Source organism: Cydia splendana, chromosome 3 (assembly GCF_910591565.1).
Source record: "Cydia splendana chromosome 3, ilCydSple1.2, whole genome shotgun sequence".
Classification (NCBI taxonomy): Eukaryota; Metazoa; Arthropoda; class Insecta; order Lepidoptera; family Tortricidae; genus Cydia; species Cydia splendana.
The window spans coordinates 4,943,716-4,957,039 of NC_085962.1; the positions used below are offsets into that span (position 1 = coordinate 4,943,716).

The window sequence follows — 13,324 nt, forward strand, 5'->3', positions numbered from 1 at the left end:
TTAACTTTGCATATGAGTGTGGTGGTCAAAAATCGTGGATTCAAACCTTGGTTATGCTTTTCCGTGAAATAGGCTGTGACAGTTTTTTCCTTTTGAGTTACGGAACCCTAAAAATGTGACTAAAAATTCTGTCAGGATCCTTATCAAGTTATCATACACAGACAAGAGTTTTTTGGACAAGAGGTTAAACAAATGTATTCAACGAAGACTCGCCTAGTTTATATTTTCGATCTGTCAGCCTGTAAAAATATAAAAGTCAAAAAAGGTGCGTCGTCCACGGCCTGAATAACAATTAGTTCATTCGAAGAATTGGAAAATAGAGTTAGACCAAGACAAGTCTGCAACGATTTTGATAGCACATGCAGTGCAAATGCAAGCAAAAACAATTTAAATTGTAACTATATCATAATTTAATAATCTAAAAAACAATGAAAAGATCTACTTAAAATCCGTAATCTTAGCATTGGTTTGCTGCAGCTTGGCTATCATCATCTGCTCCTTGGCCTCCTTCTTGGCGAGCCTCTCCGCCTTCTTCTGTTCTTTCTCCCTCTTGGCTAGCATCTCCTGGAAGCGCTCGTCGCGAGGGTCCAACTTGAAACCGAAGTGCCTTCGGACTTCTTCTACTAGGCGCTCTTTCTTGGCCTGTAAAACAAATAATGTTCTCAAGTGGTAATTTCATACATAATGTGTGTAACTGTGTGGAATTTCCTAAAAAAGTATGTAGGGTAATTTGCCAGTAACTGGCCACCAGCCAATAACTGCCATTCTATTCCCCTATAAACAGAATTCAGTTGAGTATAAGGTTTCAATAACTGGCCAGCCTTCAATAACTAGCCACCTTATAGTAAAATTAATTCTGTTTAAAGGTGAATAGAATGGCGAATTACCCTATATGTTCCAGTGTTGGGCAAAAAGTAATTGAATTTCAAATTAACAATTGCAATTACAGAATGTAATAGTTTGTTAAGTAAAGCCATGTTCAGATATTTGTGAGCATGTTGGCCACTCTGATATATATCTGATGGGAACTGTACCCTGGTTGTTCATTATAAAGAGACTATATCAATTATTTTAAACAATATTCTGCCATAATCATAAACTCACCTTAGCCGCTTCAGCCTCTGCAAGTTTCTTAGCCATCTTATTCTTCAAATCCTTCTTCCACTGCGCCAGCTTTTCCATTTTGACTGCTATCTCATTCTCTCTCTGTTCAATTTTTAATCTCTCTTCTTTTCTTTTCTGTGCTGCGGTCTCCATCATCTCTTTTATGGTAAATGGGAAAGCAACAGCTTCAAATTCCTGCCTTTCTTTCATTTCTCTATTTGTAGGCCAACATATACCTGAAAATTAAAATTATAAAATGAAATGTCTAAAATGTCTTTTATTTATGTCCACCACAGGACAGGCTATGCCTAGTGTGGGGGCCAGCATAAATGTAATATTGTTATAATTTTATTACCGAAATAAAACATAGTTTTATTGTATTTGAAATAAAAAGTTGTTTTTTATTTTATTTTAAAATTTATTAAAACACAGATCAAACAAATGATCATAAGTCTAAACCTAAATTAGCCTGAGGCATTGTTCCCAGGACACTGGCCGCGTTGCGCCTCTGCACAGTGAGGCTGAGTTTTATAAAAGTTGTAGATTTATTGAAGTTATTTGGGATAATATCCGTTGTGCAATATATGTGTCTGAAATAACACAAATAAGAAAATCTTGTGTTCAAATATAATGGTTAGGTTACAAAATAAGCTGCCAAATAATCAGGGACTTACTTGGATTGACGCCACTTGCAATACCATATTTTCCGTACAATTTTCGGTTGTACTTAACAGTGAGATGAGTAGAGGTGTAAGGCTTTTCGTAAGGCCGCCGGTCGTTCATTATATTGTAATGCGCCTGAGTCAACCGGGACACGTTCCTCTTCTTCTCGATCTCCGCTTCCCGAGCCTGCACATCGTCAGCATCGTCGATGAGGACTTGCTCATTCTGTTCTATAACTTCCGGTGCTGTTGTGGAGAAACGGAATAGGGAACTTATGAAATTAGGCCTGGCTAATTTTGTTCTTAAGCACAAATTCATTTTGTACGGTTTCAGATATAAATACAATATTTTATACACTAAACAACAATATCCCTTAGATTTAAGGTTAATTTGCTGTCATTATTGTCATTACTGACTGTCAAACATATCCATAAACTAGGCTAGGATGTATTTTGGATCTATAAAGCCGCTCATTCATTGCTTGTCTTATTAGACGCAAGCCACATACTACATATTATTGAGATGACTACCCCTTAACTATTAATATTGCCATACGTAAAAACAATAGCTTACTCTTGATATGAAGTTAAAGCCTTTAGGAAGGCAGAAATAAGAGCTAATATTGCATACAGTCTATATTTAGTTAAAATGTCGATGTCATTTTCATATATTTCTATCTTGTCTATAGTTGTATTAGTAATTGACGTATTTTGTTCACACCGTTGAATTTATTCCAATTAGTATTTTCATTCAATATGGATGATTTTGGTGATAGTTTCGTTCAGCCTGAAGTAGATCCTGCGGCAGAGTTTCTGGCCCGCGAACAAGATCAACTTGCGGGGTTAGAGGATGAGCTGGAAACCAGTGCTCCGCCCCCTGTTGTACCTGCTCCTTCCAGTGATTTGGGTGATGATTTTGTCCGTAAGTATTAAGTTAATAATTGTGGACTTATACCTATCTATTCATATGTGCGAAATCTTTACTGATTAAGTATCTTTACTATTGCATTTTTCTGTACACGTATCCTACCTTATTTTAATTTATTATTATTTTTCACCTGAATGTTTTGCATGAATCTCGTCCACAAACATCATGTTACGACCTACACTCCATCAACAGAAGGGACAAGGAAACAATACTAGTTGAATGTATTAAGCAAAGTCAGTGTTCAATAAAATTCTGTATTTATTTCAAGAAATACCGAGCACAGCCACACTAGAAGCAAATGGTATGCTGGAGGAAGACCCCGCGCCATCAGTGTTCAGACAGGAGCGAGAGGAACCCGAGAAGATAAGGCTGTGGCGCGAGGAACAGAAGCTCAGGCTGGAAGAGAAAGGTCAGCTTGAACTTTCAACTCACTAATACCTACAACTCAGTAATGTTACAAAAAACCAGTCACATGCAGGCCTATAATCCCTACTAATATTATAAAAGCAAAAGTAACTGTCTGTTACCTCTTTATGCTTAAACCGCTGATCCAATTTAGATGAAATTTCGTATGAAGTACTATGGGAATTGTTTAAGGCCTGAGAAAAGACAGGATAGTTTTTATCAATCATCATCATCCCACATAGACGAAGTTGTGGGCAGAAGCTAGCACTATTATAAATGCAAAAATAACTGTCTCTTATACTACAACTGTTGAATTGCTTTAAATTGAAGATAGTCGCTAAGAAACGACATAGAATAGCTTTTATTTACGAAAATCATTCCTGTAGGGGATTATAGGGGGTAGGTACTTACTATTTAACTACTTATCCTATGCTAATGTCATGGGTAGGAGCTAGTTCAAATAAAAGATTATATAGATATAGATTATAAGCTATTTCGCGCAAGTGCGGACGTGTTTATATTCTATGAGAGTTATTAAATTAAATAAAAATAGTACTTGCGTTTAAATGTAATGTCGTCGCGATGTGGTGGCTGTGACGACCTAATTTATGATATTTCCTATATGGAATGTTCAAAGGAAGCATGTAAAAGACTGTTTCATCTTAAGTGTTTGGCGTTGTCGACGGAGACGTTCGAAACGTTCACGGACGAGTACAAGAACCAGTGGTTGTGCCCAGGATGTGCCTGCTCGAGGCCGAAGCGCGACGATACACCGGTAAGAGGAAAAATCATGGACCAGACCTTCACTCCTACGAGTAATGTTAATACTATACGCGGCAATCGTCATCAGATGGATGTTTCTTTGAATGAAAATGATTCTAAAATATTAGATGCACTTAGTGGCTTCCGGACCGAGATTTTGATTCGGTTGGATAATCAAGTGGAAGCATTTAAACAGTTAGAGAATCTGTTTATTAAAAATCAATCGGAGTTGAAAGAATTACGCGAGCAAATGAAGGTAGCGCAAGAAAAAATAAGTAACGTTAGCGAACTAGAAGACCAAGTAAAACAATTGAAAAAAAGAAATGAACAACTGGAGGCTTGCATTAGTGGCATGGAAATTAAAGGAAAAAGTCAAACTTTATCTCCTAGTGCACAAACACCAATACAATCGTATGCAAAGGTGACCACACAGAATCTACCCGCGGTGTCAGAAAAATTGCGCCCAAACAACTCACCAGCGGCAGGTACCAAACTTCCCATTACGTTATCACAACAAAGTGGGGCCACTAAACAAGATAGTTCACGCGCGGATAAGAAGCAGCCAGCGGGCAACACTACTTTGGTAGATTTATCAAGTATAAATAATACCGAGAAAATTATGGAAAATATCGAAATTAATGAAGGAGAATGGGAAGAAGCAAAGAGGAAAAAAAGGAGAAGTAGGTTCCCTAATAACGAAGTAAAAATAGGTGCCAAATCGAACGCGGGAGATATTCAAGGTGCAGAACGTAAAAAATATCTGCATGTATGGCGGTTAAAAAAAGGAGTAACGGTAGAAAAACTAGAAACATACGTCAAAGAAATATGTGGAAATGATTGTGTAGTAAAGGTGGAGCAAATAAAACATAAAACGGAAAGAGACTATGCATCTTTCATAATAAGTGTTCCAGAAAGTTATTACGATCAATTGTGTGACCCGACTGTTTGGCCCACTGGCGTCGAGTTCAGCGAGTGGGTGTGGTTTCGAAAACCCAGAGACCCTAAATATATCCCAAAATAAAACATTTGAGGTATATTACCAAAACGTGCGAGGACTTCGAACAAAGTTGGAAATTTTTTATTTAGGATTGGCGTCCTCAAGTGCAGATTTGTTTGCAATTACAGAATCAGGATGCAATCAGTCTATTACCGATGCTGAAATAATACCGCGGGGCTATAACATTGTCAGATGTGACCGCACAGATGGACGAAAACAAGGCGGCGTGTTTCTCGTGGCCCCACCGCGCATCGGGCTAAGGAGCGTGCAGTTGCCGGGTGACGTCACCGTGAGCGATAAGGTGTTCGAACTCGTCTGTGCGAATGTGTACAAGCGGGATAAGTTGTTGTTTTTGTGTTGCGTTGTTTACATACCGCCCAATAGTAAAGAATGCGATTATTTGTTTTTATTTAGGATTATAGAACAATTATGTGTTTCGCATAGCCGAGTAGTGGTGGTAGGAGATTTCAACTTACATTCTTGTACTACCTATGTTAGCGATTATTTTGAATTTTTTCAGACTTATTGTGGATTCAGTCAGCGAAACAAAATAGAAAATTGTAACAATAGACAATTAGACCTTGTTTTAACATCATTGGGGGAGAATGTTACCGTACGCGCAGCGTCGGAGGTGCTGGTGCCGGTTGACGCATACCATCCGCCGCTTGAGGTGTCGGTGTCGGTGCCGCGGGGCGGGGCGCGGGGGCGCGGGGGCGCGAGCCGCTCCGACGCTGATGCCGACGGTCAGGCGCAACACAGGTGGAACTTTGCTAAGGCAGACTATCCGCAGTTATACGCGTCACTATCGTCCATTGACTGGACTCCGCTATATAATTTTAATACTGTAGAAGAATGTATGCGTTATTTTTACGAAATTATCAACAGCGTTATAACCGAATATGTGCCTAAAAAAACGCAAAGGCCTTGTTCTTTTAGATACACTTATCCTGATTGGTATAGCGCTGATGTTATTCGTGAAATAAAGTCTAAAGCGGCCCTTCATAAAAAATATAAAGTTGAAAAATCCTCTGAAACTTATAACGCGTTTGCAAAGTGTAGGGCACGGGTAAAATATTTGATTAAAATGGCTTACGTACAATATCAGGAACGGGTCCAAGCTCATCTGAAGGAGGACCCAAGGGCTTTTTGGAACTATGTAAAGTCTAAGACCACGCATGGTAGCACTCAGAAGATTTTTAAGGACGGAATGGCTCTCCACGAGAACGAGTGTGCTAAAGAATTTGCAGAGTTCTTTCAATCTGTGTATAGCACCGTTCCAGCGGAGCTGGACGTGAACGCAGCCGTCGCGGAGGCAGAATGCGTGTCAAGCTCCTTGCGAATACACTTTGAAATGCTGCATTTGGCTGATGTGATGAGAGCTCTGAAGAACCTTAAACCAAAGCGCTCGGCCGGACCTGATGGCATCCCGGCTTTTTTATTTAGAGACTGCCGGTTTGTGTTAAGTCAACCGCTTCTACATATTTATAACACTTGTTTGCGCGATGAAATGTTCCCAGAGTTATGGAAAACAACTCGTGTAGTCCCGGTTCCTAAAGGGGGAGGTGGCACGGGGGTTGATGGATATAGGCCGGTTGCAGTGTTGTCCACGCCCGCAAAAGCTTTTGAGTCAGTGCTACAAAATATGATTTATAAACAGATACAGAGCCAGCTTTCGGACGCGCAACACGGGTTTCGGCCGGGTTGTAGTACAACTACTAACTTGCTCAGCTACGTGTCCCAGATTATGCCAGTGGTGGACAGTGGGGGCCAGGTTGACGCCGCCTATTTTGATTTTAAAAAAGCGTTCGACGTCGTCGATAATGACATCCTGCTAAGAAAGTTGGCTGGCGTCGGCTTGACTCCTCACTTATTGAAATTCTTTGCGAGTTACATGACTGACAGGCGGCAGTATGTGGAGTACGCCGGACACAGGTCGGATCCTTATGTTGTGAGGTCTGGAGTAAGTCAAGGAAGCAACCTTGGTCCTTTAGAATTTATTATAATGGTAAATGACTTGCCCCAGATTATCAGACATGCAGGATGCTTACTGTTTGCGGATGATTTAAAGTTATTTTTACCCATAAATAGTGCTGCAGATTGCGTCAAATTCCAGAGCGATATAGACAGGGTCGTTTTATGGAGTGAAAGTAACAAGTTATATTTTAACTCATCCAAGTGCGTGACTATTACTTTTTCTCGCGCGCACACCCCTATCTGTCACGACTACTATATCCAAGCCGAAAATTTAAAAAAAGTGACAGAGGTTAAAGATTTAGGTTTAAAATTTACATCTGATTTGAGATTTCGGGATCATATTAAAAATATTTGTAAAAAAGCTTACAGGATGCTTGGTTTTGTACTGCGTCGGTCTCACAGCTTTACGAACATTGGAGCAGTTGCGACTTTATATAATGCTCTCGTCCGCAGCAATCTCGAATGTAATGCAGTAATCTGGGCTCCGCATGAGGCGAAATACCAGTTAATGATCGAACGTATACAAAATAAATTTATTCGTTTTCTGTATTTACGACAATATGGAGTATATCCTTTTTACCCTCTTATGTATCCCACGTTGTTTGTCCTGGGCATGGTGGGATACAACGAGTTGCAGGTGCGCAGAGAGCTGTGTCTGGCGACATACTTGTTCCGATTGCTGCGGGGGAAAGCCTACAACAGTGTTGTGTTGAGCTGTGTGAGCCTGTACGTGCCCGACAGGTACGTGTGGCGGCGGCTCCGGCCGCGGCTGCTGGCCGAGCGGCGCGGGCGCACCAACCTGCTCGGGAAGGCGCCGCTGACGCGCGCGGTGCGGACCCTTAACCTAGTCGCCGAGAACATTGATTTGTTTTGGTGTTCTCTGACTGAATTCACTAAGTCCACATTGTTCATATTATGTTATATGCGACATAACATCAATTAGAGATATACATATGTTAGATAGATATATAATTATATATGTTAATAGTTGCACTATTGTCTTAGGTTTAGCACCTGTAAAGATAGTTGTAAGTGTGGAAATAAATAAAATAAAATAAAAAAAATTGTTTATGTTTTTATATACATACATAAAAAATTCAAAGAGAGAATTTCAAATAATTATGATGGCAAAATTTTGTTTACAGATGCTGAAGAAGAAAGAAAAAAAGAGGAGATGCTTAAGATAGCAAAGAAAGAGCTTGAGGACTGGTACAAGACTCATGACGAGCAGATTGCCAAGACCAAAGCAGCTAACAGGTAGATAAATACATTCCAATTCACTGTGTTACTTATTCATTCTAGATATACTCTAGTATTTTATCTGTTTTGAACTTATATCAGATTTAGTATCACTCATCCCATTCCAGAGGGCCTGCCGCAAATAATGAAACTCCAAATTCCGTTATTTGCTAAATATGAAAGAGCAATAGAGAGACAGATCACAAATTCGATGGTAGGCTCACCATAATTCATCCCAGTCATTATTAAAGACTATATATGTCTGAAGTCCATATTCTATGCCTTTTTCTCCATACTACTCAAAATTTTATATATTTTTTGATTGTCTATTGATTATATTTTACTTGTTTTAGTTACATTGAGTCATGAAGTATTTTGTTCATTCAAATGTTCCCACATATTTACTCCAATAGTTACTTATAGTTAGTAGAATGCTTGTGACCTGGCATGTCTTAATCCAGTTCTAATATCTGTCTGTTTTCTTTCCAATGCTGTCAGGGAGTCCGCTAAGTGAGTATTGTATATTTAAGCCACAACTACGCTAACAAGAGGTGTTGTTGGGACTTACTTGTCCAAACATTTTTCCAATTAGGTGGACAACCATACACATGTATGGCAGAATCTGTTTTCTATCTCTTCTGTAATGTTTTCTTTTTTATTGGTGTTGGACAACAGAGAGTCAATGTTTTTTATGGTCATGATGGTTACTCGGACATCTGGTAAAGGAATATTTTATACTTTATTGTATTTAAATATTTGTGATCACGATTGTTTCATGAATATAACTGCGGGTATCATGCAAATCACTTCACTATTAAACTAATTCTTTGGTGCCATTTTTGGTTTCATATCATGCAATATTGTATACTTATCCAGTTGTTGGGTGTACTCTAATAATTAGTAATAATAAATAGTGTAAGGTATACATAAATAAATTTAAATCAGGAATGGAAGTCCACTGAATATAACACACCTATATCCAATTGTTTTGGCGCATTTGTACAAATTAACATTGTGAATTAATTGAAACAGATTTGGTCCCTCATTTTATCGTTTTGTGCATTTACCTTTGCAAAAAATATATAGTATAAACGGTCTTATTTTCAGTGTCTTAGTGGCGTGCAAATGTTTTTTTATGAAACATTAGCTTTAATTAAATATTAGCCTGTAAAGATGTATGTGAACACTGCCTGTACGGGACCCAGCACTGTGACTGTTTACAACAACTTTACTGTGCTATCAATTTTTAACAAGTTTACCGCAGATCACATAGGCCTGCTATTAAAGGCACGAAACGTTCATCATGGCGCTACATTATTTATGGGCAGCCGGTCCACACAGCAATGAGAGTTAAGCCGACCACTGACTAACAGGCCGCCGGACGATATCAGCCTGTCAGTTAGATCAAAAATTTGACAGTTCCGAACAACTGACCGGCCGATATCGTCCGGCGGACTGTTAGTTAGTGGTCAGTGGCTTTAGGGCTCATTTAGACGGTGCGAGAACTCGCATGCGAGTTTCATTACATTGCGTTATTTGATCGGTCGGCTGAGTTGATGTAACCTCAATGGTCCGCAATGGAACTAAATCGCATGCGAGTTCGCGCGCCGTGTAATGTTCATTTAGACGACGCGAGAAACCGCATGCGAGTTTAATTACATTGCGGTTGTTGATCGGTCGGTCGGATTGGACGTAACGAACAGTCCGCAATGTAACTAAAATCGCATGCGAGTTCGCGCGCCGTTTAAATCCAGGCCTTAAATGAGCCCTCGAGATAACAGATGAATGTGGTACAGGAACGCGGAGCGCGCGCTGGCCAAGGGCTCGGAGAGCGGCGTGGAGGAGGGCGGGGAGTGGGCGCGCGTGGCCGAGCTGTGCGACTTCGGCCCGCGCCGCGGCCGCGACGTGGCGCGCCTGCGCGGCCTCGTGCTGCAGCTCAAGCAGGCCGGCGTGCGCCCCAAGCACCCGCCGAGGGCTGCCAAAGTGTAAGGATGTGATGCTAAAAATATTTACCTTGAATTTATAAGCCCAGATAAGTAGTGTAATGAGTTTGATTGCGCCAATTTTGATGATTATGATTGAAAATTGTCTTGAGGATTACTATAGCTGGTCAAGTAAATCTTGTCAGTAAAAATAGGCGCGAAATTCAAATTTTCTATGGGACGATATCCCTTCGCGCCTACATTTTTCAAATTTACCGCCTTTTTCTACTGACAAGATTTGCTTGACCGTCTATATATACCTGTTAAGGCCCGTCTCGATATCGCGCGGCGGCCGCGCGAGCAATGTTCGACCGCGGCAAACCTGTATTTTGGCTCGCGAGCCAATTTCGGCACCATCTTGAACTTATGCGCGGCGGCCGCGCGCGGCAGGCGATCCGACGATTGACCACGTTTATCACAAAAAATAATTATTCGGAACGAAGTATAGCCAAATAGAAAAATGATCTGTTGCGATAATCACTACATTTACTGTTTCATAGAAACTGTTTAGTGCCGTATAATTTAATTAAAGTACGACACTTTTCAATATCAATGTATGCTGCCGCGCGAGCCAACTGAAATATATTCACTCCCGTCCCAACTTTGTTTTGCCGCGCGTCGAAACACCGACAATGAATGGTTCGTGAGGTTCGTCGCGCGGCGCGTTCGAGCGAGGCAATGATCGAGTTGGCTCGCGCGGCGCGGCGGCCCGGTATCCATTGCGCGCGGCTGCCGCGCGAGCCAATGTTCGATAGCTTGCCGCGCAATATGGAGACGGGGCTTTAGATTATAACCCCCTTATTCATAATAAACGCACCACAAGCCTCAATTAGCCTAATGATGGTTATTCTTAATTTTTGATTTATTAAGCTGCAGATTCCTTAAAACTTGTCTGCTCTGCACACTAGCTTACTTTACTAAGAATGTAAATAAAAATACAATTCATAAAAATATAATTTTATTATGGCAACATACACAACTAAAATAAATAAAATAACTTCAGTTGTACTTGAAAGAATCGATCCCCTACCCGGCCCTTGGCCTTGTGACCCTTTGAAAAACATTAAACAATAATATAAACATCATTCATGCAAGGTTTGGTACAGCCTAGTTTCCTTTGACCCTTTTTAATGGTATGAGCAGGGCTCGGAACCGGTTTTTTTTATAAAACCCGGTATAGCCCAATATTTTTATTTTATTTTATGCGCTTTACATAGGACTGAATCCTGTATTAAGTTAACAACTTCGTATTATTAGATTGTCCCAGTAAACATTAAATAATAAATCAAAGAACGTGATAATACCGGTATATTTTCATTTTGTATGAAGAAAAAACCGGTTCCGAGCCTTGGGTATGAGTATGATTTACATTCCAGTACTATTAGTACCTTCATATTTTGTAATAAATTGTGTTTTTTTTTACAGGGCTTGAATCAACAGTGAACTAGCCTAATATTTTGCTGTAATCAGTCTCTGGTTGAATAACCTAAAGTAAATATAGATAATGTTAATGGATGCAATATGTTATAAATAAATAACAATCATTGTTCGAAAGTGCTATTTGTCCAACTGTTATTTATTGAAATTATTATTTTATACTTAATTATCAATTGTGTCCACTATTAGGTAGTGGGTCATCAATGTCATCATAATTAATTTCCACTACTTTGAGTATTATAAATAAATCATTCCAAAAAAATCGTTTTTAACAATTTATAATTCACTACAATTTTAAATCCCTAGCTATATCTATGTGCTTTCTCTTATGTACCCTATCGATTAACTGAAGTAATAAATACATGAGACTTATAACCAAAAGGAATGGCCATACGCCACAAGAGAGATAGCTCTTCAGTTGTTCTCCTAACGGCTTATTTCTGTTTTGTAATATTTTGTCGTAAACTATCTCTGTTCTCCTAGTGATGTCCATCCAATTGTACATGTTTCTAACCATCTTGTTGCACTCAAAAGGGCAAATAACTTGACCAGTGTTTATGTCAGTCATAGCCAGTTCTATGCCCTCTACAAGGCTGGCAACATTAGGTTCGGTGAGATAAATCATGTTGTTTGGTAATACTTCTGGAATGCCTCCAACTTTAGTGGAGACAACCTTGAGCCCGCATGAAGCAGCTTCCACAATAGCCATGCAGTATGCCTCAGTCAAAGAGGTGTTTAAGAAAATGTCCCCTTTCACAAGTACATCTCTTACTTGAGAATGTTTTAAGCTTCCCAGTAATGTGACACAGTCTTGAAAACCTTTCCTTTCCCTGACTTCTTGCAGCAACCACATCTTGGGCCCATCGCCTCCAATAATAAATCTAAGTTTAGGATACCTGGGACACATTTCTGCTATCACTGCTGCCATCAAATCTACACCTTTTCTATACACCATCCTTGACACTATAACTATAGTTATCATATTTGGATCCCTTTTGCTCGGGTCTGGGGTGAAGTTATATGTATCTACAGCGTTAGGAATAACTGACACTTTGTGGGCTTTAACTTTGGCTCTCAGTACTGTGTTTTCCTTTCCTGTGTGTGAAACACAAATACAATGGTCACATTCGCACAAACACATTTGCAAATACTTATTAGTTAATACTGCAGATGTATCAGCAAAGCCAAACAGACTGTGATCTGTAAATACTGTTTTTAATCCTAACAATTTTCCTATAATAGATACCTCATGTCCCATAACACTAAAAGCAGAGTGTCCATGAACTATTTCAATTCTTTCCCTGATGAGAATGTAACGGATGAGGGCTAGATTGCAAATCATGGTTGGAAGTATGCACTGAGCATACATAACCTTTACAGGCAAGTAGTAAACCTTGACTCCTCCGGTCATGTAGCGGACGCCGACGCGCTCTCCGTAGGAATGAGTAATCACTATGACTTTGTGGCCCTCTTTTATCAAACACTGAGACAAATTGAATATGTGCTCTTCGACGCCCCCAGTGTTGGGGAAGAAAAAGTCTGACGCCATACAAATTATGTGTCGTTTACGACGCTTCCTTTTCCTCATTACTTCCTGAAAATGAAAATGAGAAAAGCGGTTATGAATACTATAATTTTGAACCATTTTTGGCATTGATAATGTCAAGATGTTTCACTGAGCCTTACTTTCATGTTGATGTTATTACTTCGTTATCTCGATAGCATACTAAGCACTTTCATTATATCCCTTTTTAATTTAAATATTATAGTAAATTGATTTCATCCTTTATCACTTCCATGTAATATGCATGTAATCAAGAAGTAGAAGTTTGGA

The 13,324-nt window shown here is 39.6% G+C and overlaps 3 protein-coding genes across 5 annotated transcripts; 1 reads left to right on the forward strand and 2 right to left on the reverse strand.

Annotated features, from left to right (window-relative positions):
• Nucleotides 1–386: 386 nt before the first annotated feature.
• Nucleotides 387–2,165, reverse strand: LOC134806364 (large ribosomal subunit protein mL64). The gene is made up of 3 exons (XM_063779582.1): nucleotides 1,779–2,165; nucleotides 1,105–1,340; nucleotides 387–642 (listed from the first exon to the last, which is right to left on the reverse strand). The coding sequence occupies exons 1-3, from the start codon at nucleotides 2,083–2,085 to the stop codon at nucleotides 439–441; spliced, it is 747 nt and encodes a 248-aa protein (XP_063635652.1). The 5' UTR covers nucleotides 2,086–2,165; the 3' UTR covers nucleotides 387–438.
• Nucleotides 2,166–2,450: 285 nt separating this feature from the next.
• Nucleotides 2,451–11,607, forward strand: LOC134806367 (clathrin light chain). 3 transcript variants are annotated; one of them, XM_063779586.1, is made up of 6 exons: nucleotides 2,451–2,688; nucleotides 2,963–3,103; nucleotides 7,978–8,089; nucleotides 8,570–8,581; nucleotides 9,868–10,056; nucleotides 11,479–11,607. In XM_063779586.1, the coding sequence occupies exons 1-6, from the start codon at nucleotides 2,523–2,525 to the stop codon at nucleotides 11,483–11,485; spliced, it is 627 nt and encodes a 208-aa protein (XP_063635656.1). In that variant the 5' UTR covers nucleotides 2,451–2,522; the 3' UTR covers nucleotides 11,486–11,607. The 3 variants fall into 3 exon arrangements, with proteins under 3 accessions (XP_063635656.1, XP_063635657.1, XP_063635658.1); XM_063779587.1 differs by lacking the exon at nucleotides 8,570–8,581; XM_063779588.1 differs by lacking the exons at nucleotides 8,570–8,581; nucleotides 11,479–11,607 and having other exon boundaries at nucleotides 9,868–10,060.
• A 139-nt stretch (nucleotides 11,608–11,746) lies between these two features.
• Nucleotides 11,747–13,318, reverse strand: LOC134806366 (phosphatidylinositol N-acetylglucosaminyltransferase subunit A). Its single transcript, XM_063779585.1, has 2 exons — nucleotides 13,177–13,318; nucleotides 11,747–13,084 (listed from the first exon to the last, which is right to left on the reverse strand). Exons 1-2 carry the CDS (start codon nucleotides 13,180–13,182, stop codon nucleotides 11,777–11,779), a joined length of 1,314 nt encoding a protein of 437 aa, XP_063635655.1. The 5' UTR covers nucleotides 13,183–13,318; the 3' UTR covers nucleotides 11,747–11,776.
• Nucleotides 13,319–13,324: the final 6 nt, after the last annotated feature.

What these genes read in the sequence shown, in the direction of transcription:
- LOC134806364 (XM_063779582.1), bottom strand. Translation starts at nt 2,085, where the DNA reads ATGAATTTGTGCTTAAGAACAAAATTAGCCAGGCCTAATTTCATAAGT. An exon ending in TGCAAGTGGCGTCAATCCAA is followed by an intron (nt 1,341 to 1,778) that starts GTAAGTCCCTGA and finishes TTTAATTTTCAG; the next exon opens with GTATATGTTGGCCTACAAAT. An exon ending in CAGAGGCTGAAGCGGCTAAG is followed by an intron (nt 643 to 1,104) that starts GTGAGTTTATGA and finishes TTTGTTTTACAG; the next exon opens with GCCAAGAAAGAGCGCCTAGT.
- LOC134806367 (XM_063779586.1), top strand. Translation starts at nt 2,523, where the DNA reads ATGGATGATTTTGGTGATAGTTTCGTTCAGCCTGAAGTAGATCCTGCG. An exon ending in TTTGGGTGATGATTTTGTCC is followed by an intron (nt 2,689 to 2,962) that starts GTAAGTATTAAG and finishes ATTTATTTCAAG; the next exon opens with AAATACCGAGCACAGCCACA. An exon ending in GCTCAGGCTGGAAGAGAAAG is followed by an intron (nt 3,104 to 7,977) that starts GTCAGCTTGAAC and finishes TTTTGTTTACAG; the next exon opens with ATGCTGAAGAAGAAAGAAAA.